This window comes from Ursus americanus, chromosome 18 (genome assembly GCF_024610735.1).
Source record: "Ursus americanus isolate L20-20 chromosome 18, mUrsAme1.1.p, whole genome shotgun sequence".
Lineage (NCBI taxonomy): Eukaryota > Metazoa > Chordata > Mammalia > Carnivora > Ursidae > Ursus > Ursus americanus.
The window spans coordinates 31,415,836-31,440,755 of record NC_142144.1 but is presented as its reverse complement, the minus strand read 5'-3'; the positions used below and the strand labels follow the sequence as shown (position 1 = coordinate 31,440,755).

Below are 24,920 nucleotides of genomic sequence, written 5' to 3'. Positions count from 1 at the left end.
CCGTGACCTGTGTCCCCTTCTCGCCTCCCTCCCCAGCACCAGCCTGGGCCCAGTACACAGAGTCAGCAGCGGGTTCTCGATTCCTGAAGCTGTCTTGTATTTGCAGGTGCAAAGAGAAGAAATATGATTACAATAATCTGCCCACGACATCTGTCATCATAGCGTTTTATAATGAAGCCTGGTCGACCCTCCTCAGGACAGTTTACAGTGTCCTCGAGACGTCCCCGGACATCCTGCTGGAAGAAGTCATCCTTGTAGATGACTACAGCGATAGAGGTGAGCCCCCGCACAGGCTCTTGGAGGGGCCTGGCTTTCCAGGGCAGGGCCTGGGAGGCAAAAGCGTGACTTCAGAGCGGTAGGACGGGCTTCCTGTGTCCCCCGGGGCCCGGCCCCTGCCCTCAGGGGGCTCAGAGTCTGCTGGAGATGCTGGGGTGCTGACAGCTTTGGCACATGGTGCTACAGGAGACAGGGCACTCGGGGATAGGGGCTGACCTTACGTCTTGAAGGGTGAGTGGTTTGTGGGCAGTGAAAGTGGAGGGAGGGTGTTGTAAGTGGAGGCACAAAGGGGGGAGGCTCGGAGGCACAGTGTCGCATGGACTGGGTATCATCTGCAAGTGGTTTGGGAAGGCCCGAGGAGCGGCTGCTTCAGGGTGGGCAGGCAGAGGAAGGACATGAGACGTGGGGAAGGGTGCAGGCATTAGACGGGAGGTCAGACTGGGACTTTGTCCTGAGGGTTCTCCTGCCCTCAGGGAGATTTTAAACAGGAGGGATTTTGAACGGAAGAGCAGTTTTGCCCTTTGAGGGATCCCTTTAGGCCCAAGATACCTGTGGGTGGAGAATGGTGTGCGGAGGAGCTCTGTGGGGAGGCCAGGGGCCGTAGAGGTGGCCCGGGTGAGAGACGGAGGCTTGGAGCCAGGTGGGAGTAGAAGGGAGGGGTGGGGAGAGGGAGGAGGGACATTTGAGACATGACATCTGCAGGACCTGTAGGCTTCCGGCTTGGGTCTCTGGGTGAGTGGTGGTGCTGTCCCAGAGCTGGAAAAGCCACCCAGGGCAGGAGTGATAGGTCTGGGAGAGGAAGGGGGGCATTCAGCTTTGGATGTGTTGAGTTTGGGATGAGATTAAAAAGGGGCAGCACAGGGGTGCTTGGGTGGCTCAGGCTGTTGGGCGTCCGACTCTTGATTTCGGCTCAGGTCATGATCTCAGGGTCCTGGGATCAAGCCCGGTGTCAGGCTCTCTCAGCAGGGTGTCTCCTTGAGATTTTCTCTCTCCCTCTCCCCCTTGTCCCACTCTCTCTCTCTCAAATAAATAAATCTTTAAAAAGGCGGGGGGCATCCCAGACAGGAGAACTGAAGCCAGGGAGAGACAGTCCATTGAGAGGGTGGCTGGCATCCCTCTAGGCCTGACCAGTAACCTGGGGTCCAGCAATTCACATGCAGTCCAGGGATGGCCCTTATTTATTCAGTAAACACTTTTTGAGTTTCTGCTGTGTGCCAGGCACTGTTCTAGGCACCACAGATTCTGTGGGAAACACAAGTCCCTACTCTCATAAAACTCACATTCTGGTGTGTGGAGTTGTGGGTGGACGTGGTCAATGAACGTGTACAGAACAATATAATACAACACAATGTAAAATAGCCTAGCATAACACAATAATATAGCAAATGTAATACAGCAAGGTAGAAAGTGCTGTGAAACAGACATGGGAGCAGGCGAGTAAGTGGAGTTTGGGCACAGGCCCTCCTCTAGCAGGTGGAGGGCAGGAAGCCTCCCTTGAGGAGCTGCTTTTAAGCCAAAAGCTCGGATGTAGTGAAGGAGGCAGCGCAGCAGCTGCAGGTGCAGGAAAGAGCTGGGGGAGCAGGCGTTCTTCGGAGCCGACCATCGGCCAGTGAGGAGGCGACATGGGAGACACAGGTGCGAGGGTGGGCAGGGTCAGGCCAGTAGGGCCCTGGAGGCCACTATAAGGGGTTTAGGCTTAAACAGAAGCCTGATGGGCGCCGTCTGAGGGCTGTTGGGGGAACAGAAAGGTCACTCGGTCTCGGGCTCACTGTGCTGCCCTGTGGGGCATCGTGGATGGAGGGGTGGGGTGTAGGGGCTGCTTCGGTCATGCCACATGCCATGTGCTGAAGTGAGGGCAGCTAAGCTCAACTGGGGGGAAATGTCAAGGCCATAGCAATAGGGAGAGCCGTGCGCTTAGATGTGAGAGCCCGTTTCAAGCCAGATGACCACCCCTGGGCCACGTCTAAGGGTAGCAGCTATGGCTTCCTGGGCATCTGCTGCTTCAGGCTCCGGGCCTGGGCTGTGCGACTTCAAAGCCTGGAGTATGTGTCCTAATTGGTGGGTGTGTTTGGCTGTTCTCACAGAGACTCAAAATAACAGTGATTTACACGGGATAAAAATTGATGTCTCTCACATCACACATCTTACGTAACAGTCTAGGGCTGGTGTGGTGGCCTCACCGTGTCAGGGCCCCAGCTCCTGCTGCCCTGTAGCTCCACATTCTCCAGGATAGCGTGCTGCCTTGTCTGCATGGCCCAGGCTGGTTCTTCACCTTCCGCTCGCTCCTGTTGGCAGAAGCGTTTCAGGGGGCTGGGGAGCCAGACCTGGAAGTTGCCCTCATATCCCACCGAGCAGAACGGAGTCACTTGGCTGCACCTAGCTGCAAGGGAGGCTGGGAACGGTAGCCTATGTGACGGGTGGCCGTGTGCACCCACGGGGAGAGTGGGTGTTTGGTGACAGCTGGCCTTCTCCATGACATCATGCAAGCCAGGCTGGGGCTTGATGCTGAGTGATGCCCACTGAGCACTGAGTTCTGGGGTCAGGGCACCTGGGTCTGAGGTGAGCTTTACCGTGAACCTGTCATGGCACCTGGGACAAGTCACTTGTCTCTTCTGAGCCTTAGTTTCCCATTTGTGAATGGGTTTATCCACACTTATATCACAGAGAGGCAGGGAATAAATGAGATTGTGCACAGGACAGAGCTCCATGTCGGCCGGCACGTAGTAGGCACGCATCTCCGTTTCATCTGGTCCTTTCCTCCCAGGGCTGTTTTAAATCCGTGTTGGCACACACGGGCACCCCAGCTCCACCACTTTGCAGCTATGCCATGTTGAGCAAGTCCAGTGTCAGCTTTGGCCTCAGCCCCCGGAAACAGTTCCTACCTCGTGGGGTCATTGTGAGGATTGAGATAAGGGCGGGTCACGTGCTAGGTCAGTGCCCGGCATATTGTTAGTATTTATTAAATGATAACTTGTACTTTAATGAAATACTCAAAAATTATAGAGTGCTGAAAACATTTCAGAAATGTATTTGTTCAGAAGCAGAGATCAGATTATTTATTTTATCCTCATGGGATGGAACAGCTCCTCAGTGGGCAGGGCTACGGTATGAAGCCCTCCCCACGCAGCCCCACGCAGCTCTGGTCTCTCGCAGATGGCAGTGTAAGGCGCCGTGGGGCTGAGGCTTCCCTCCCCATCGTGCTAACTTGTCGAGTGGGTGACGTGCCCGCTCAGCCTGTAATGAGATAGGAGCCCTGCCCTGCCCCTCCTCCCCGCCGCCCTCTCTGCATGTCAATCTGAGCTGGATGAAGGGGTGTCAGCCCCCAGAGCGTGGGAAGACAGTTCAGACAGACATAAAATTGATGCTGACCAAATCCATAAAGAGTACAAGGCTATACATGCCTTTTCTTTCTCTCTCTTTCTTTCTTTCTTTCTTCCTTCCTTCCTTCCTTCCTTCCTTCCTTCCTTCCTTCCTTCCTTCCTTCCTTTATTTTTCACCTGCACTTTTGTGTATGTTTACTGGGCACTGCCACCAATTAGCTTTGCTTGGGAAGTCACCTCCCTTATTCATGCTGTCAGCTTATTTGCAGTTATGTTTAGGATTGAAAAAAGAAAATCAACCAATGAGTGTTTTGGTTTTTTTTTGAGTGTCAGGAATATTTAGGGAAACATTTTTTTTAAAAGATTTTATTTATTTTTTCGACAGAGATAGAGACAGCCAGCGAGAGAGGGAACACAAGTAGGGGGAAGGGGAGAGGAAAAAGCAGGCTTATAGCAGAGGAGCCTGATGTGGGGCTCGATCCCGTAACGTCGGGATCACGCCCTGAGCCGAAGGCAGACGCTTAACCGCTGTGCCACCCAGGCGCCCCTAGGGAAACATTTTTACAAACTATGAAGCAACCTAGGACAGTTCATGAAATTTTCCTTGCTGATGATTGAAGGCTTTCAGACAAAGCCCACATTGACTTGGGGAGATTCTCTCACTTTTATTTTGCTTGGTGGGTTCCCACCCACCTCTACGTCCCGGTACTCCCCTGCCCTTCCTGCACTTCCAGCCTTGGTTCTGGGTGAGGCGAGGCCATCCAGGTGCAGAACAAAGGAGGCTTCTATCTATTCAGTTCTCTTTTTGGGGATAGCGAGGCCCCAGAAGGACATGGCTCGGGATGCATGGCGGTGACCCTGCTTGTCTTGCTTGCCTCCCCAGAACACCTGAAGGAGCGCTTGGCCAGTGAGCTATCTGGGCTGCCCAAGGTGCGTCTGATCCGTGCCAACAGGAGGGAGGGCCTGGTGCGAGCCCGGCTTCTGGGTGCTTCCGCGGCGAAGGGCGAAGTGTTGACCTTCCTGGACTGCCACTGTGAGTGCCACGAGGGGTGGCTCGAGCCGCTGCTGCAGAGGTGAGTGGGCGTGCGGGCGAGGGCCCCATGTGGTGCAGAAGCAGAGACTTGTTACCTGGGCATCAGAGGCTGCCGGGCACCTGGGCTCAGGTGCTCCTTGGGCGGTCCTCTGTCACTGGGCGTGATAACAGTCCGTGCCCCACAGGGCTGGGGAGGCCATTCAATGAGTTAATACACATGCAGTCCTTAGAACGTGCTAGCATGTAGGAGGTCCTATTAGTGTTCGCTTTTATTCCTACTTATTTTACGTGTTTACTGTGGAACACTTAGAAAGTACCATCAACCAAGGAAAAAAATCAATCAGATAGAATCACACTGCTAAAGAATATATATTTTGGCATATTTCCTTCAAGTAAGGCTGGCTTATCCATGATACCCAGTGCCTACAGTGCTTAGGACCCATGAACCTTTAACAGACCCATAAAAATGTATTTACATTAATTTTTTTTCAATCAGAAGGAAAAAAATGGGTATCAATAATGACTGTACAATAATGAATTTATCCTGGATGGTGTTTGTCCTTATACCAATATAGTCATAAAATATGATTATATATATATAATATATAAAATTTATTTTAATATATATTTTATATTTATAATTATATATAAATATATATTTTTATATTTATGATTATATATATAATTTATATATAAATTATATATTTTTTATATATAAATTATATATATATATATTTTATGGAGCCATGAAAAATCATAGGGCATGTCTCCTGCTGTCCCACAGCGTCTCACCCTGACCCTCCCAAGCTGCCTGTCCTCCAAAACTACTGTCACCAGGCCCCCACTTTTGTTCTCTTCCCTCTTTCGCTCCCTGTTCTCCCGATGCTGCATCATAGCAGTCAGGAGCTGGGCTGGCCCACTCGGAGCTCCTCCAGGTCGGGGTCAAGGTGGGGGGGTCTGCGTCTGGTCCCTCCGTGTGAAGCAGGTGAAGGGTCGGAGGACCAGGGTCTCTGCAGTTGGCAAACTGCTTTCCCATGGCCTCTAGCACTTGGGTTGACAGAGTCTATCCGGAAGAACTAGGGACCCACTTGCCTCCCTTCCTGTGTGAGACCAGACTGCCCCCTCCTCTGCCACTTCTGCTATCCTCGGTCCTGTCCCCTGGCGGTGCCACAGCTGCCTCTTTCTCCCCTGAGCTCTGCTGAGCTTCACTAGCAGCAAGGACCTGGGGTTCCTCAAGCCTGCGGTGGATCTGAGGTTATGTAGAACATGGTGACAGCGAGGAGTTCCCTCTGGAACCTGAAGCGGTGGGTCTGCCCTTCGCCCCCTCCCCACGGTGCACACAGCTGGCTGCCTGTAGGCTGGTCTAAAGGCAGCTGATGTGCTAACACTGCCCAGAATTCCATTCCAGCCCGTCCTCTGGAGGCAGCAAGGCAGTCCTTTCCACAGACAAGTCCTTATTCCGTATCTCTAGACAGAAGCACCCCAACTGGGGAACTTGTAAAATATACCAACTCCTGTGCTCATGGCAGACTCTTTGGATCTGAGTCTCTGGGGGTGGGCCTGGGCTTCTGGATGTTTCCAAAGCTCCCCAGGGACCTAGGTGGGCACACACTGGTCCCTTAGACGGTCCAACAGGAACAGTAACCCCGTTCCTCCAGGGGCTTTTGGAAGTAGAAGATGTTCTTTGGTTCCCAAGTCAGGTGAGTCGTGCTCCTGGCGTCTTATGAGCCGTGGACTAGGGATGCTGGACAGCCCACGGTGTGCAGCTCAGCCCTGCACAACAAAGAATGGTTTTGCCCCAGATGCCAGCGGCACCCCTGCCCCGCCCCCCTCTGTGGGGCACGCTGCTACTGGGCCTGATCATTGTGTAACCATGCTCCAGGGGCCTTTACTCCAATGCTTGCTCCCCCTAGTTTTCCTTTTCCTATAAAAATTAGTCTCCCCATGGTTCCAACCAGCTTGATTGCAAGTCACAAGTCCTTGTCTCTGCCAGGGGCTAAGCAGCTTCTTGCAACCTGCCCATTGGGTCTGCCATTGGTCCCCTCAAACCTTTTAAGAGCGCCCTCAGTTTATTTAAAGAATTGGGTGTTGGTAGGTACTTTGTCTGTGTTTTCCTCACTTTAGAGAATTCCCAGGTTTTATTCGTACAGTCTATCCCATACAGTCAATTTCAGCTAATAGTGTAATTCGTACCTAAGTGTGGTATTCACATCATCCCCCACCCCCGACTTCCTGGTATTATTCTAAGGGCTCTTACAGCTCAAGTCTGCTTGATCTCTGTTTCTTCACACTGTTGCTCTGTGTGACTTAGGATTTTTAAATCTCAAATTCCAGATAAAATGCCCCGAAATGTAACCCAGAGAAATCCAGTGTTCACACACAGCCCAGTCTCGGTTCGTCTTTCCTGGTGTGTCGTCAAATGCAAAATACCGACACGATATGGCAGCGTGCTGAAGGGTGCTTGGGTCTGCAGTCATGACTGGACAACAGCTGAAGCAGGCACATGGGCTGATATCAGCGGCGGGAGGTCACAGTGTTTTTCACTATAATACCGTATAACATTTCACAATAATAAGAAAGAAAAGAATAGCAATAGTTCCAGGTTCTCTGTCAGCTGCCCTTTACAAACGTTCCTTCAGGGTCCTCACATTAACCCTCAGAGTAGGTATCACTGCGCCCGTGTTACCCACAGGCAACAGGCTCTGAGAGGTTAGGTGACTTGGCTAACATCACACAGCAAATAAGGAGCAGGATTTGAATTTTTGTTCTAACTCCAAAGCTGATCCTCTGGTCTGGGTGCTTCTCTGTTTTGAAGGGGGATAATTATTTCTTGACAGGAAGATGTTTCATTGCGATTACATGAAGAAAACCTCTTGCAGTCTTCAGAAACTGAAAATCTGTTTTCTGTTTTAAAAGTGACCTTTGATTTTCACATGTCTCGACTTTCAAAGAGGGATTCAGGTTTATCCAGAATTGCCATAGATGGCGTCAGAACCTGAAAGCTGCGGGACCTTCCATCTTCAGGCCGAAGTCCTTCCTTCCTCAGCTTCCCCTCATCACCTGAGCATTCCCTCTGATCACCGCCTGCCAGGGCCAGACTCCTGCAAGAAAAGGCTCAGGTGCTCCTCCTTCCTAGTGGAAGGAGGAGAAGATTTCATCCCCAAGTTCCCTTCTCGTCCTCCTGCCACCTGTCTGTGCAGAGAGGCACACGGCGCGTCCTGGTGTTCGCAGGATCCACGAAGAGGAGTCGGCCGTGGTGTGCCCTGTGATCGATGTGATTGACTGGAACACATTTGAGTACCTGGGCAACCCCGGGGAGCCTCAGATCGGCGGCTTCGACTGGAGGCTGGTGTTCACGTGGCACGTGGTCCCCGAGAGGGAGAGGATGCGGATGCGGTCCCCCGTTGATGTCATCAGGTGAGGGCGTGACTTCCAGGCCGCTCAGTCTTTGAGCGTGCCTCGTTGCACCTCGCTACCGTGTCAGGGAGGGCCCTTGGGACGGCTGGTTACTGTTGCTCCCTCATTTTCTCCAGAGCATTTGTTTACTTTTATTAAAAACCTTTGCTACACACATGAATTTTATATTGGTATATTTTATTGATTTACTTACTTAAAACACTGTGGTAAAATGTGCCTAACATAAAAATTCCTACTTTCACCATTTGTAAGTGTTCAGTTCGGTGCCATCAAGCACATTCACAATATTGTATAACCGTCACCTCTACATACTTCCAGAACTTTTTCATCATTCTCTCCAGAAACTCAAGCAACGACTCCCCTTTCTCTCGCTCTCCAGCCCCTGGTAACTACTGTTGTACTTTCTGTCTCTACAGAATTCCCTGGTCCAGATTGCTCACATAAGTAGAATCACACAGTACCCGTCCTTTTGTGTCTGGCTTCTTTTACTTAACATAATGTTCTCAAGGTTCTTCTAGAAGCCCGTTCCTTTTTTGTGGCTGAATAATATTCCACTCTATATACATCCATGTTTGTTTATCCGTTCACCTGCTGATGGACACTTGGGTTGTATCTACCATTGGGTTATTGTAAACAGTGCTGCTGTGAATATTGGGATACTATTATTTGTTTGAGTCCCCGTTATCAGTTTTTTGGGGTGTAGGAGAGCACCTAGGAGCGCACCACAATTGGTGGGTCATATGGTAATTTCAAGCTTAACATTTTGAGGACGTGCTGTCAGGCCCTCAGCTGGGGGATAGGTGGACCTGCGGCTGAATGGGCCACCTTTGGCTAGTGAGTGAGCCTGGATCTGAGTAGAGTGGGCTCAAAGGGGGCTCAGTTGCTCTCATTCTTTGAGGTGTTGAAGTAAGAGTATAGCTTCTTCCTCCCCTTCCAAGTTCAGGACCAAGTGAGAGGTAAATATGGGAATCAGGCAGATGGAAGTCAAGCATCAGCGTTATTGCTGGCGTACTGAGCTGGAAATGGTGTCTCAGATCGGCACCGTGTTTGGCAGGTGGGCTTCTAGGTCTTCCACCTGAGTTCTGACCTTGAGATGACTCACTCCTGGCCAAAGGGAAACACCTGTAGGGACAGTGTTGAGAGATGGGGGGAAGAGAGATGAACGGGGCCAAGTCATGTCCAGCCTGGAAGGCCAAGGACAGGGCTTTGGACTTTACTCCGAGAGGGTAGAAGCCACTGAAGGGATTTGAGCTGGAAATGACCATTGCCTGTTGCATTCTTTAAAGGTTGCTAGATGCCATGTGGTGAGGGGCCTGTAAGAGGTGGGGCGGGGGGCAGGGACATCATTAGGAGGCATCGTAGTCTTCCAGTCAGGAAGGGTGGTGCAGGAGAAGATGGAGCGAAATGGAGGACTCCAGAGATGTGGCAGTGGAGGAATTGAAGGAAGAGTGAAGAATGGGGATGGGAGAGAGAGTGGGTGATGTCCAGGCTTTGATAGGAATCTTAAGGGACATCCTATCTAACCTTTCACTGACCAGATTTGTAAACCGAGGCTCAGAGTAGGAAGGATCCTATCCAAGGTCACATCTCCAGCTTGGGACGCTGACATGAACTCTCATGGTCCTCCCATACACACACATGCACTCAGGGATGTCATGGCCAACTCTCCTTCTCTTCCTGTAATATCCATGGGCCTCAGTTTCCTCACCTGTGAAATAGGGCCTAGCATATCCACCTGGCCTCCTCCTTAGACTTTTAGGATGAACACACATGGAAGTGCTTTGTAGTCGAGAGCCTTCCCTTCCACAAGGAATCTTGCTGTGCTGTTCTCATTGGCCCAGAGCTTGGAGCGCAGGGAAAGCTGACACTTTGTCAAAGGCTTGAAGCGCAGTTGGAAGACCTTAACATTTGAAAACAGGCTCCTAATGATGTATAGTTCTCCATTATTTAACATCTGCATCTCCTGGTGTGTTGATCCTACAGCCTTCTGCTGTGGTAGGACGGGAGCCTTGGGCCCTTTCTGGAACCACTACTGGTTCTAGAGGTGCCTGGTGTGGAGAATATCGGGCCGGCTGCGGAAGTGGCCAGTGCTGGCCGTCTGGGTCCTGGAGGGGAAGCCACTCATGCAGGAGAGGAACGGGCCCTGGGGCAGCTTTAAGATGACCGAGTTGCCTTTCGTGGTCTTCTGTAGGCATCCGTGCTTGCCCACCCTGTGACCACACGGCCAAAGCCACCACAGCCTGGTGCTAGCTGTCCTCTTAGGGAGCACGTCTCTCTCCTTGACTGTCCTTGTTGTCTGTGCTTCTAGAAGGATGAGGTTTTCTCTCACCCTCAGGCCTTTGCTCATGCTAGTGTCTTCTTGGAGAACCATCCCATTCCTCTTCTCTGCCAGCTCCCCTGTGTTCTTCAGGCTGAGCCCTACGCACCTGCCTCAGGCCTCCTTCTGTGTGCCCCCGGGGCTCTGGCTTGACCTGAGTCATCTCGCACACAGTGCTGGTTGAGGTGTTCATGAGCTTCCCCAGGGCAGGGACCTAGGGGAACATCCATGCCTCCAGGCCCAGCTTAGCACCTGGCACGGAACGTGAACTCAGGATGTGCTTAGAGATGGATGGGCAGGCCGGAGGGCTCGGGGCGGGCAGGCGTTCAACTGTGATGGCTTCCTGCTGCTCACATTGCAATGTGGTTCTCACTCTTCTAGGTCTCCAACAATGGCTGGAGGGCTGTTTGCTGTGAGTAAGAAATATTTTGAATATCTGGGGTCTTATGATACAGGAATGGAAGTTTGGGGTGGAGAAAACCTCGAGTTCTCCTTTAGGGTAAGTGTCCCAGTCTTCTCTTCGGACTCATTCTTAACCTGTTCTCTCTGTCTGTCTCTCTCTCTCTATCTCGGAATGATGGGATTTGCCAGGAGACCCTGGTGGACTTTTCCTTCATGTTGGCAGATTTTATCTAACAGTCCTGAAAGATGATAGTATTGGCACACACATCCGATAAACATGCTTGTCTACTTGTTTGAACCTTGAAAAAAAATGTGCTTTTCATAGATTTGGGGCAGGGAAGCGCCTTCCAAGTCACCTAGCTCTTTTCTCTCACTACAACAGGGAGGAGCTGGGGCCCGGACAGGGGAGGTGACTGGGTCGGGGTCACCCAAACAGTCAGTGGCGGACACTGGGCTCAAACACAGGCCCCTGCCTCCCGATCCCATCTTTCTGAGCCTTGATTTGCATAATTACTCATGAAGTACCCTGTTTAGGACAGTGACTTCCAGCCTTGCCACATGTCAGAATTGTTCGGGAGACCTGCTAAAAACACAGGTTTATACGTACAGTCTCCAGAAAGTCGGGTGTGATGGATTTGCGGTAGGGACCAGACTCTGCTTTCTGGAACAAGCCCACCTACTGATCCTGCTGCCCGTGGCCCACAGATGCCCCTTGGAGAGGCCTCTAGCATTTCAGCGCGGTTTCCACCTCACCAAATCCTGCATTTTAAGTATCAAAAATTTCTGTCAATATCTGTACATTTTAATAGAACATTTTAGATTTCCATGATGTTTCATATGGTTTCCTGCTTTGAAAGAGTTAGTATGAATTGGCTCTCCACTGCAGACTCACACCCCCATTCTAAGTACCAGAGCCTGTCCCTGGTCACACATCCCGGGGACCACGGCGTGTTCCCAGCCCTCTGCCCCAGCATGAAATGGTCTCAGACAACTCAGACTTTGAGGTGCAGGGTGTGCTTTTAATGTCTCTCTGCCTCTTCCCTAGGTGTCAGTCTGTCCTGCCTGCCTCTAGAAGCTCTTCCTTTCCCCCTTCCAAACCTCTCTTCTTACTTGCCACTTTCCTCTCTTCTGTGGCTAGGAGACCAGGTAAAGAGCCTGTGTTTTACACGATGAGTAAATGGGTTCCTGGTGACGTCAGCTGTGGGCGCTCCTGGGGGTCAAGTGCATGAGCTTCCGTGCATGGACTCAGGGTCTCGCTTCCGATGGCGTCTTCGTCTTCCAGGCTATGTTCTTGCTCTTTGACTGCATTCTGTGTTCTGCGTGTGCTGGGGAGGTGGCCTCCCATCCCCTGGAGGGCGAGGCCCTGGCGGTGTTCATCGTGACGTCTGTGTGCCCGGCCTCCTGGCTGCGGGCAGTGTGGACCAGCAGCCCGCCCCCCACTCACCCACCGGCCTCCTCCCTGCTCTGTGCACAGATCTGGCAGTGCGGTGGGACCCTGGAGACACACCCCTGCTCTCACGTTGGCCACGTTTTCCCCAAGCAAGCTCCCTACTCCCGCAGCAAGGCTCTGGCCAACAGCGTCCGAGCCGCTGAAGTGTGGATGGATGAATTTAAAGAGCTCTACTACCATCGCAACCCGCATGCCCGCTTGGTGAGTTCCCCGGCCCGCCTGCACCCCGGCTGGCCACCTCCGAACAAATGAAGCCGGTTCTGGCCTCCCCACACTAGCAGACCTGGTTCCAGAAATAGAGAATAAATCGGACACCCGTGATCCAAGTATGGGAAACCTTTATTCCTCCACTTATAATAATACCTACAGTTGTTCCTCATTATTCACAGTAATTATGGTCTGTGCGACCATCGCCAACCCTGAATTCCAGACTACCGAACCACTGCTCCTGGGGGACGACGGGGCTGGGTTCCTGCACGCCTCCCGCAGCCTGACATTTTTGCCAACTGATCAATACGTAACTTGGTTTCATGTGTATTTCTGTTGAAAGACATTACGACATACGTAGTGTTGATTCTTTACACCGGACTCATGGCCGACAGCACTGTAACACGTGCCTAAACGAAGCCCATCTCAGCCACGTATTTTCTGCGTCGGCCCAGTGCGGCTTCTTGCACATAGGAACGCTAGCCAGCCCTTCAGCACGGTGCTCGGGGGGCTTTTGAACAGTGAAGTCACCACCACAGAGCTACAAAACCTGGAAAATGTGGCACTAGGCAGACCCTGAACCGGACACCTGTTGATAGTACGGGAACTGAGACGTGACCTCAGTGAGGAGCGTCCCCTTAGGTGGCTCCATTTTCGGCCCCTCTGCGCATGGCTGCCAGTGATGGTGACGGCGTGGAACCACACATGCTGATTTTGGGGTTGCAAATAACCTTCAGCAAGTAGGTCCGCCCGCTCTGCACGGGCCAGCTCTGCAGGCCCCAGGACAGGGTGCCCACCCTGCATCTGCGTAACTAAGAGGGCCGCTTGGCCAGACGAGGTGTGCTCTAAGACCTCTATAGTCCGGCTGCTTGATGAAAATCTCTTCTTCTGAATCCTCAGCAGCCCTTCAGGATAGCTGTGAAATTCTCATTTTTTAGATGACAGAACCGAAGCTCAGAGAGCTTGACCCAGGCCTTGTAGTGATGCAGGCAGCGCTGAGCCTGGGGCGTGGACCCACCCGTGGACTCCTCTCCCTGCTCTGCAGAGCCCTGTGGGCCTGCCCCTGACCTCCCCCCTTGGCCCCTCTCCACCTCTGGGCTCCAGGGTCGTGGCATCCTCTGTCCTGCCAAGGCTGCAGGGTGGAAACATGTGCCCCTTCCCGTTACCCAGTCTGGAAGCCATGTTCCCTCTTCCTGAGGGTTCCCAAAGAATAACGTGTTAGAGGCCCACTGCGTACACCTTTTGTCCAGGTGCCCGGGGTCCGGTGTTAAAATGGGTATTTGGTTGAAGGTGAGGGCACCGTGACTCACCAAAGAAAGAACCGCTGGGAAATAAGTAAAGAATCTGAAGTTTTACTCAGCCGTGTTCCTAGCGTTACCATTTTGTTACACACTTAGCTCGCGACATCTTAATTCTTTAGCGTCGTGGTGCAGGGACAGTAACATGTCAGCACTCGGCACTGCGCCTCTGGCCGTGCTAAGTAGATGCTTGCTTTGATTCAGTTATTTGGAAGTTCTTAATCACTGTCCAGAAAACTAACTTTCTGCAAGTAGTTACTATCGCGGCACTTTGCGCTCACCGCTCTAAGTATATATTCAGACTTCAGTATGTCGAGCACGGAAGGTCTTTGAGCGTGATTACGTCGCGGACACTCAGCCTGTGTTGGAAAGGGAATGCTCAGGAATCGACAGGAATTCAGAACGTCGTGGTGTACGTGCTCTGCTGATGCTCGCTGGTCTGTGATCCCGCACTCACCGACGCTCGGGACCCGGGATCCAGTGCGGCCCCAGGACGCGGCGCCTCCCTGACTCCATCACCATGCGCTTTGTGTCCTTCCCTGGGGCACCTGGCCGCACCTGCCTGTAGCGAGAACACCCGAGAAAGCAGTCGTTTGTGGGACAGTCTCTGCTGCCAGGGTGCTGTAGCTGAGTCTGGGGCTAGTTTGACCCTCTGAGCCTGTCCAGGGCGTGGCGCACAGTAGGTGCTCAATAAACGCTGTTGAGGAAGGGAGCATCCGTGGAGATGGGGCTTTGACAGGAAGTACGTGACACGCGGGGACTCACTGTTTTTGCTGTTTTCTCAGGAACCCTTTGGGGATGTGACCGAGAGGAAGCAGCTCCGGGCAAGGCTCCAGTGTAAGGACTTCAGGTGGTTCTTGGAGAACGTGTACCCGGAGCTGCACGTGCCTGAAGACAGGCCTGGCTTCTTCGGGATGGTGCGTGACGCGGGCCTGTGGCGGGCGGGGGCTTTCCTGATCCACAAATCCTGGCCAAGAAAGGCCCTTTATGGAACTGCTGGCCTTCCTCTCCCTCACTCCCTCTCCCTCCCTCTCCCTCCCCTCCCTGCATCCACGCACTGTCTTTCCTTCTCTCCATGTCTGGGCATTAGAAGCCATCACGAGATTGGTGAGTGTAAGCCTCCCATTTCATAGACAAGGAACCTGAGGCTCCCTTAGTGCTTCCATGTTCAGTGTCGCATTACTTCATTACTCCAGTCTTCAATGGCTGGACCAGTTAACAGTTCCCTACTCAGATTCGTAAAGGCAGCAGTGGAGGGAGATGAGTCATTTCTGGTGTTTTAAAGAAACAGAAAGAAATGTTTCTGGGATGAAGTCAGCTAAAATGTCCAGTGCCTTTGGCTTTTGGGAGAAACTGCACCAACTTAGAGAGGTCTCGTCTGCTGTGCCATGTTGATCAGAAGTGCCCGTGTTCCATTCGGGAAGTCTTTGATAATACAAAGCAGGACACTCTCTGGTCAACTAATCTTTGACAAAGCAGGAAAGAATATCCAATGGAAAAAAAGCTATTCTCTTCAATGAATGGTGTTGGGAAAATTGGACAGCCACGTGCAGAATAAAACTGGACGACTTTTTACACCATACACAAAAATAAACTCAAAATGGATGAAAGACCTAAATGTGAGTCAGGAATCCATCAAAATCCTAGGAAACAACAGATGTTGGCAAGAAAGGGGAGCCCTCTTATGCTATTGGTAGGAATGCAAGCTGGTGCAGCCACTCTGGAAAACAGCATGGAGGTTCCTCAAAAGGTTGAAAATAGAACTACTCTATGACCCAGCAATTACACTACTAGGTATTTATCCAAAAGATATAAACGCAGTGATTCGAAGGGGCACATGCACCCCAATGTTTATAACAGCAATGTCCACAATAGCTAAACTGCGGAAAGAGCCCAGATGTCCATTGACAGATGAATGAATAAAGAAGATGTGGAATATATATAAAATGAAATATTACTCAGCCATCAAAAAGAATGAAATCTTGCCTTTTGCAATGATGTGGATGGAACTAGAGGGTATTATGCTAAGCAAAATAAGTCAGTCAGAGAAAGACAAATACCATATGATTTCACTCATATGTGGAATTTAAGAAACAAAACACATGAACATAGGGGAAAGGAAGGAAAAATAAAATAAGATGAAAACAGAGAGGGAGGCAAACCATAAGAGACTCTTAACTCCAGAAAACAAACAGGGGTGCTGGAGGGGTGGGAGTGGGGGGATGGGATCCCTGGATGACGGGCATTAAGGAGGGCACGTGATGTCATGAGCACTGTGTATTGTATACAACTGATGAATCACTAAATTCTACCTCTGAAACTAAAAAAAAAAGAGAGAGAATTACAAGCACATTACATGGAACGTAAGTTCTCTACAACTGTGAATAAAGTCAGAACCAATTACATCTTCAGTCATCTAAAAAAAAAAAGTAGGGGCGCCTGGGTGGCTCAGTCATTAAGCGTCTGCCTTCGGCTCAGGGCATGATCCCAGCGTTATGGGATCGAGCCCCGCATCAGGCTCCTCCGCTATGAGCCTGCTTCTTCCTCTCCCATTCCCCCTGCTTGTGTTCCCTCTCTCGCTGGCTGTCCCTCTGTCAAATAAATAAATAAAGTCTTTAAAAAAAAATTTTAAAAAGTAAACACCATAAATAACTATCTCCCTAATATGTGGGGTCTCATGATTATTTTTAAATCTCTGCCTCTTTTGATGAAATTTTCACTTACCCTACGTATTTGTGCTTCTCAAGAGTACCTGAAATTTTCAGAATACTCCAACTTTAATATTTATGTGGAATTTACCCTGTGCTCGCACTGCTCTGGGCGTGGGGCTTTGAGGTGCAAGGACAGCCACTATCCCACCTTCAAGAAGTGTACGTCAGGGAGATGGACGTTAATACATGATCACACACACCAAATAAATACAAAGCAGGCCGTTAATGCATTAAATTCCATTTTCATCGTGAAAATGTCCAAGCAGAGAGCTTGGTGTAAGGAACCCTGTCCCCAAGATTCTGGAATCATCCTGATTTTGCCTCTTGCTTTCTGTTGCCTCTGCTCCATGTTCTCACGTTTTTCTTTGCTCAGGCATCATGTCCTTTCACTCTGCCACGTGCACGTCTGTACGGACGTGATCTCAGAGCACCACAGACCATTATCACGCCCGATCAGAGGAGCAGCCATTTCTTCATGTCCTTTACTATCTAGCTCTTATTCAGATCCCCCCGATTTTTCACATCTTTCTGGGTGTAGTTGGCTCATTCCAACCGGGATCCAAACCCAGTCCACCCATTGCGTTTGGCTGCCGTGTCTTTCCTCCCACGGCTCTTTCAGCCAACGCAGACCTCTTCCCTTTCTTCCCCCCTTTCGCTAATACCTGTTGAAAAAACAGCATCCGTTGTCCCACAGAGCGTCTCAGCCTTGGGGTTACCTCATTGTTTCCCCGTGGTGTCTTTTAAATTGTGCCTCTCTCGGCCACAGTTCTTAAACTGGAAATGAGGTCTAAAGGTTTGATTGCAGTGGGAATCGACCTTTTATGGCGAGAACACTTCACGGGTGTGCTCTGTGTTCCTTGGCGTCACAGCAGAGCACCTGACCTCTGGTCGTCCTGCCTCTAGTGATGAGAGAGCCTCTCCTGGACCAGCTGCTGTCAGGGGCCGCGCCAGTGTTCTTGGTGGCCATTGATAATCTTCGCCTAGACTCCTATTTCTTTTTAATATGGAAGGCTTCACACATTTGCGTGTCATCCTTAGCAGGGGCCCTGCTGATCTCTGTACCCTTCCAATTTCAGCATACGTGCTACCAAAGCGAGCCCTAGACCCGTATTTCAAATGGCGTTGCCCAACGGTGCTTCTCTTAGTTCTTTCATTTCTTCTGCATCATTAGCTGAGATTCTTCTGTAAAGAAGAATGTTCCCTTGTTAGCCGGGACAGTTTGGTATCCATGAAATTTAGAGTTCATTCAGAAAAGGCATAACACATTTTTTTTAAGATTTTATTTATTTATTCGACAGAGATAGAGACAGCCAGCGAGAGAGGGAACACAAGCAGGGGGAGTGGGAGAGGAAGAAGCAGGCTCATAGTGGAGGAGCCTGATGTGGGGCTCGATCCCAGAACGCCGGGATCACGCCCTGAGCCAAAGGCAGACGCTTAACCGCTGTGCCACCCAGGCGCCCCCGGCATAACACATTTTTAAGCCTTTCTCTTTACTTGCCTGTTCTCGGGGTAAGATTTGGTGCCCCATTTTCCTCCAATTGGGCGGAATGGGTAGCTTTTGTTTGTTGGTTGGTTCGTTTGCTTTTGGCTTTTTCTTTTCTTGAGCATCTGTAAACCAGTGGGTTTTTGTATGGCCCATGGGTTTCAGTCAGTTAGCCTGTTGTATTTTTTTTTTTCTTTTAACTCTTCAGGTTGCCCATCTTTGGCTAGTGAGGATCTCTTTATTCTGGCTTGTATGATCTTGACCCCTTATATTGGTTTGATCGCCTCCTTGGTTCTGGCCCCGTTCATCTTTTACATCTGCTGCCATCCCTCCCAGCAGCCCCGACCCTTTCCGTGGGGAGCAGTGGTCAGAGCCCGCAATCCGGACGCCAGCGGCGGTCTTCGTCTCTAGAGCACGCTCTGGGGAAACATAATGCTAGCCACATCAGTAATGGAACACTTTTTAAAGTAACCGTATTTAAAAAGTGAGCAAGTGAATTTTATAATATATTTTATTTAATTCAGCATATCCCTGATATTAGCATTTCAACATGCGGTTAATATAAAAATTTGTTGAGATACGTTACTTCTTTATTCCATACTGAGTCTTGAAATCTGCTGTCTTGACATACAGCATGTCTCACTGTGGACTTAGTCCCATTTCAGGTGCCCCGTGGCCGCACGCTGCCACGGGGGTACCACGTGGAACAGCACGACACTATAGCTTTTCAGTGGGCCAAGAAAGGAAATGCATATTTTTGAGAAACAAATCGTGAGCGCATACTGATATCTCAAATTCAAATGTAATCTTACAGGATTTTTTTCTTCTTTGATATTTACTTGTATTTCTTTTTCCTTTTTCTTTTAAGATTTTATTTATTTGTTTGACAGAGAGAGAGAGAACGCACAGCAGGGGGAGTGGGAGAGGGAGAAGCAGGCTCCCTGCTGAGCGGGGAGCCTGATGTGGGGCTCAATCCCAGGACCCTGGGATCATGACCTGAGCCAAAGGCAGACGCTTAACCAACTGACCCACCCAGGCGCTCTGATACTTGTATTTCTCTTGTCTTACATTGAAAATCTCAGTGTCAAAAAATATTTACGTATTACTTATTTGCTTTATCTTAAACTATATTTAAAGTAGTTTCAAAATAATAACACACCAGGGGCGCCTGGGTAGCGCAGTCGTTAAGCGTCTGTCTTCGGCTCAGGGCGTGATCCCGGAATCCCAGGATCGAGCCCCACGTCAGGCTCCTCTCCTGGGAGCCTGCTTCTTCCTCTCCCACTCCCCCTGCTTGTGTTCCCTCTCTTGCTGGCTGTCTCTCTCTGTCAAATAAATAAATAAAATCTTTAAAAAAAAAATAATAATAATAACACACCATTACCACTGACAGTGTGATACTGAATGAGGTTTAAGATTTCTTTGTTTGTAGAATATAGTTCACTAAGGAAATGTAATCAAATATGGGATATTCTTTAAAAAAACCATGGAATGTTCTAAAGTCATTTAATATCATTTTTTCTGTGTCTCACCAACTCGATACAGCTAGCTTAGTTAATCTCAGTTTTAATCTTTAGAGGTTCCCACCTCTCCTTTAGTGTTTTTGTAGTTTCTTTCAAATCTTTCTGAACATAAGGAGCTCATTTGAGGTCAAAGTCCTTCGGTGGTCAGGACATGGCTAGATGACATTTGAACCATTCCAAGTCTAATATGCTCTGATTATTCTCAGCATCGCCTGTTCCAGATTCCTTCACAAAACAAAGAGATTCCAAGAACACTGAAGTCTGTGCTCTATGAGCTAGTGGATTGTGGAAACTTCTTTCTATATGGCTGAATCTTGTCTTCAGAAACAGATTAGTCAAGGGTGGACAAGGGCCAGGGCAGGAATGGGGTTCACAAGGAGTTCATTGAGGGGTCTTTGAACTCTCCAGAAAGGGATTTGGAAGGGTGTGTGTCTTTCTCTAGAGGCTTCTGAAAGGGAAGAGGGAGCATGGTTTTTTGCTCTTAGAATGTTTGAAGGGTTTTAGATCTAAAACCTTAGAGATGACATTAGATTAGACAGCATTGAGTGATGGAGTGAGCACTGGACTTGGAGCTGAGGTCCTGGATTCAGACTCAGGTGTCTTCACTTGTGTGACCTTGGGCAAGTCATTGGCTCTGTACTCTGTTCTTGTCTAGAATGGTGAACTTCTGATCTGGGGACTGGTGAGTCTCTCATTTGGGATATCTTTTTGCAGATGCATATTCGCAGGAGTCTTTGGTACATGTGTGACGCAACAATGCAGCTATGTTTGGACCAGTGCAGCAATAAGGCTGCACTAATGAGAACTGGAGAGATATGAGCTTTCAGGCCATAAAGAGTTAAACTGTCTGCAATTCAGATTTATCATCTTAAAATGGGGATTATGCTTCTTGCCTATGGTAAAGAATGGGAAAGCACTTTCAGAACTTGAAATGTAAGGGGCTCTGACCATTGAGTCCAGTTCTTGAGGCAGGCACTCCTCTCTGATGGAGCCATTACCCTCAGAGCCTTGGGTGGGATCTGTTGTTATGTATAAATCTGAACCCAAATGCCACCTTTATGTTTTGTTTAGCTCCAGAACAAAGGACTGAAAGATTACTGCTTTGACTATAACCCTCCCAATGAAAACCAAATCGTGGGACACCAGGTCCTTCTGTACCTCTGTCACGGACTGGGTCAGAATCAGGTAGGTGCTGCTTCTCTCTAGCTTGACCTTCTTGGGCCTGGGGACAGCAGACAGCAGGAGGCTCTATGCTCAAGGGACTATGGGTATGCATCTCTCTGTTTTTAAAAAATTAAACGCTTGATAATAAAGATCAGAGTAAAAAAAATTTAAAAATTCAACATTTGATATATTTTTGCAGCATCCAGGTAACATATGATTATTACAGAACATTTGGAAAATACAAAAAAATAGAAGCAGTAAGTGAATGATGGCCCCAGCAACCGCTATTAGAATGAAGACATATTTACTTCCCGGCAAGGCCTTTGGATTATTGTTTGAAATCGTTATTATCATAATGTCCATACATTTTCTATCCCATTATTTCCACTTACTTCATCATACTTTTCTTGTGTTATTAGACATCCTTTGAGAATATCATTCCTAAGGGCCTCTTGATAATCCTTCATGCGGCCGTATTACTATTTAGTTATAACTGAGTCCCTGCCTGCCTGTCGTTAAGATTGTAAGTGACCCTGACACTAACTCCTTACCAGAAAAAAAGAAAAGAAAAGAAGGAAGAAAACAACAGATCTGCGTTGTGGATGACTTCCTTAGAATTAATGCTTAAACAGAATTACACATTTTGGTGCAGAGTGCCCTGCAAAGCGGTGTTTAGGGCAATTGCCGGTGGCCTGGGCAGGTCTGTCTGGGTGGAGTGCTGAGCTTCAGGCTGGGCCGGGTGGGGAGGCCGGGAAGGTCTGTGGCCTGGAACAGGGTCCCAGCCCAAGCAGGCAGGTACAGCACCAGAGCGGGGCCCGTGGAGGACGGAGGAGACGAGGTATTGAGACACCTAGAGACGAAGGGGTGGGATTAGAGTTTCTTCCAACCTGGAGTCTCCCCAGGTTCTCCTCCAGCAATTTCCCTCTTTGCACATCAGACAGTAACTGGTGCACGTTGGCTGCTCCGTTTTTAGTTTTTCGAGTACACGTCCCAGGAGGAAATCCGCTATAACACCCACCAGCCAGAGGCCTGCATAGCCGTGGAAGCAGGAAAGGATGTTCTCATCATGAGTCTCTGCCAGGAAACGGCCCCAGAGAATCAGAAGTTCACCTTGCAGGAGGTAAGCCAGCTGTCTCCTGCCTTCCTCTGTCAATCCACGGGCTGCAGAGCGGGGACTAGAAGTAGAGCTCCCTGGCCTTGTCCTCGCTGGTCTCATGGGTGCAGCCACGTACAGGAGATGGGGGACTTCGCCCAAGGTGCTAGCGGTGTGCTTGGGGTCCAGCTTCCAGCATCAGTAGCACTTTGGCTCCCCTACAGTCATCCAACTCTCCTTCGACCTGGAGCACGGTCATGGAAAGAGGAGCTGTCGCAAACGCATTCGAAGATGAGATGGGGTTTAAATGCGTGGAACAAATAGCCCAAGTGTAAGGATGTGAGGTTAGACCCAGGTATAAGCTACTCCATGTCTGTAAGCCTCATTTTCCCCAGCTGTACAATGGGAGCAATAATGGCAGCCTGTGTACCCCTCGTGCAGATAAGACGTGTGGCAGAAGTCGTCCTTGGAAACCACAAAGCTCTGCAGAGATCAGTTGTTACTTGCAGGATAATCACCAAGAAAACATCCCTCTCCGGGAGTTGGCTCTCCATCAGAACAGTTATTGTTGATTTGCAACTGGGTATTACTTCAGGCATGAAAGGCACTAGCCCCACCACACAGCCGTGAGGGGACTCGTGAATCTGTCAAATCCTTTGACTCAGGAAAAAGCACTTGAGGGAATTAAGCCAAAGAAAATAATTCAAAGGAGAATATTAGTTCTCTTTTATTTCCATAGGAAGCTTTCATTCCCAGCCTGGCCCCAGGGGTGGAAAGATTGGTCTCTGTTGCTTATAAATGGGTTAATTCTAAGTATGATTAGAAGTGGAGTCCTCTTTGCTGTAGAAGATATTATGATCAGCAGTGAATTTTGCAGGCTACCTGCACAAGCCTTGCGCCACATGGTGCTATCCATCTGATATAAAAAGCAAGAGGGAAGATACTCCCAGTCTGTGGTTCTCTGCAACACCCGCCCCCATCTCCTTCTCTTCTTTCTTCTACCTGGAACCTGTTTGTAAGCCCTCAAAGAAGAGTCATGCACGCTAGAAATCATAAAAATTGGTTTGAAATGTCATTAAAATTTCATCTTAAATTTCAGTGACCATTTAAGGAAAAGTAAGTTTCTTTAGAAGGGTGGGAGAAGGGGGTCTGTAATCATTTCCTTTCATGGTACTTTGAAGGCAACTTAGGAGATCTCTTAAGGGTTTTAAAGGTTAATATTTTTGAGATTCTTCTGCATATAATTTTATTTCCAAGGTTTCTCTTTCCCTGGAAAATGTATGTCACTCATTCTGCCCATTTGTCACGTACTTCTGCCCACGAAGAAGTATGAAGTTCCCTGGGGGTATACAGCTTACGACAAAGAGAGGTGGAGGGAAAAAACAAATTCCAGGACCACGGGAGAGGCTTGCTGAGTTAACTCAGCAACAGTTGGGGGAAAGAAGAGAAGGCATGAAAGAGGACCATGATCTCTGGGGTTGGGGAAATGGGCACGGTCTCACAGAACCCATGTCCTCGCAGGTGGGTTCTTACCCCCTTACCCAGCTGTTCTCTGGCTGAGCTGGGACTACAGCCAAGTTTCCTGAGTCTGCATTTAAAAACCTAAGAGAAAGCGATCACCAGGGATGGAATTAGTTGGAAAGTGAAAGAAGTTAAGGGATCTTTGATCCTGATTTCCCTGAAGAAAAAGAATAGCGGTAGGGAGGAGACAGAGGTCTGACAGATCCCCAGAGCGGCCAGCAGGTGGCACCACTGGCCCTGACGGTGGAGTCAGGGATCCGAGCTGCCTGGGGAGGCGAGCCTGCCACACCTACAGGCCTCGCCCTCCCTCTGCACACACAGTCCCGAGTCGCCCTTGCACAGGGAAGACACTTAATAATATATATGTTGCTCAATAAATGTTTCTGAAATGATAAAAATCACCTGAGCTCTTAACACCTTGTAAGGAAAAAGATTTTTTCTGGGGAATTATTTGTATTTCTCTTAAATATCTGTAGTTTATTATCTCTTGTAGGATGGTTCTCTGTTTCACGCACAGTCCAATAAATGCGTTCAGGCTGAGAGGAAGGCGTTCAGTGACAGTTTCGTACCCCTCTTGCGGGACTGCACCGACTCAGAACATCAGAAATGGCTCTTCAAGGAACACATGTAATAAAGTGTCGCCGTACAAGGAGCTCACGGAAGGAGCGGGAGGGCCCCTGGCCTCTGCCCAACAGAGACTTAGCGGAGTCCGGGGACAGACCCACCCCAAAGCTGGCTGCTCTGCTTTGATGAGGAAGTCACTTTACAACCTGCGAAAGTGATGTTGGATTTAATAAGCTTTGTACTGATTTTGAAAACTTCAAAATTGCTCCCAAATACCCTATTTTCAAAGGGTAATCATAAAATGTTAACTCTTGGTATTCAGAGAATTAAAACCTTTAAGTATTTTTCTATCAAGATGTATGTACTACTGTCATGCCTTTCTATTACAATCCCTAGCAAAAAGGTAAATACTCTATTTTTGGTGTTTGCAAGGATTCCAGGTATTAACATGTTTGCATGTGTGGAAATTAGACTCATGTAGCGTACTCAACATAAACAGACAACACCTCAAACATTGGGTTAGGTTTTTCTCAGTGTAGACAGATGGACACCAGGAACGTTGTGTTGATTCCTTCACATCGTTGAGGTATTCCAGGTTTATTTAGATGAAGAATGCTATTTGGTTGTTTGTCGCTACCATAGACGCCAGCGAACGTCTCTGTTAGCTAAAGAGGACTGACCAAAGCTGAGCTCTCAAAGGAACAGTGCGACTTAGCCTCTGTCAGCTCCCAGCACACACGGTGGCCTCTGGACAGTGCCTCGCTGTGTCGTCGTGGCTGGCTGCTTTCAGGAACCACCTCTGTGACTTTAAAACACGTTCATGTTTTTTTTGTTTTTTTTTTTTATTTGACAGAGAGAGAGAGAAAGGGCACACAAGCAGGGGGAGGGGCGGGGGAGAGACAGGCTCCCCGCTGAGCAGGGAGCCTGATGTGGGACTCAGTCCTAGGACCCTGAGATCATGACCTGAGCCGAAGGCAGTCGCTTAACCAACTGAGCCACCCAGGCGCCCCGCGTTCGTGTCATTTTACGTTTTAATCACATCAGGGAGAAATGCCCTGAGCTATATGAAACGCAGTTTTCGAAGTGTTCATTAATAGTATTTGGTCCTTAAAGCCATGTTCGGTTCTGTGCTGTGGCAGCTGCT

At 49.3% G+C, this 24,920-nt stretch overlaps 1 protein-coding gene and 1 non-coding gene across 2 annotated transcripts in view; one reads left to right on the top strand and one right to left on the bottom strand.

The window, feature by feature from the left end:
- GALNT12 (polypeptide N-acetylgalactosaminyltransferase 12) overlaps positions 1-24,130 on the top strand; it is a 36,037-nt gene extending 11,907 nt beyond the window's left edge. Inside the window, exons 2-10 of the mRNA XM_045780496.2 lie at positions 107-276; positions 4,480-4,669; positions 7,861-8,046; positions 10,745-10,862; positions 12,240-12,416; positions 14,506-14,637; positions 20,506-20,619; positions 21,572-21,718; positions 23,706-24,130. Of these exons, the coding sequence (XP_045636452.2) occupies positions 107-276; positions 4,480-4,669; positions 7,861-8,046; positions 10,745-10,862; positions 12,240-12,416; positions 14,506-14,637; positions 20,506-20,619; positions 21,572-21,718; positions 23,706-23,843 (1,372 nt within the window). The 3' untranslated portion in view covers positions 23,844-24,130. The remainder of the gene's footprint in view (positions 1-106; positions 277-4,479; positions 4,670-7,860; positions 8,047-10,744; positions 10,863-12,239; positions 12,417-14,505; positions 14,638-20,505; positions 20,620-21,571; positions 21,719-23,705) is intronic.
- LOC123781380 (U6 spliceosomal RNA) lies at positions 17,429-17,531 on the bottom strand. The gene has a single exon (XR_006776711.1). It is a non-coding gene; the product is annotated as a U6 spliceosomal RNA (small nuclear RNA).
- Positions 24,131-24,920: the final 790 nt, after the last annotated feature.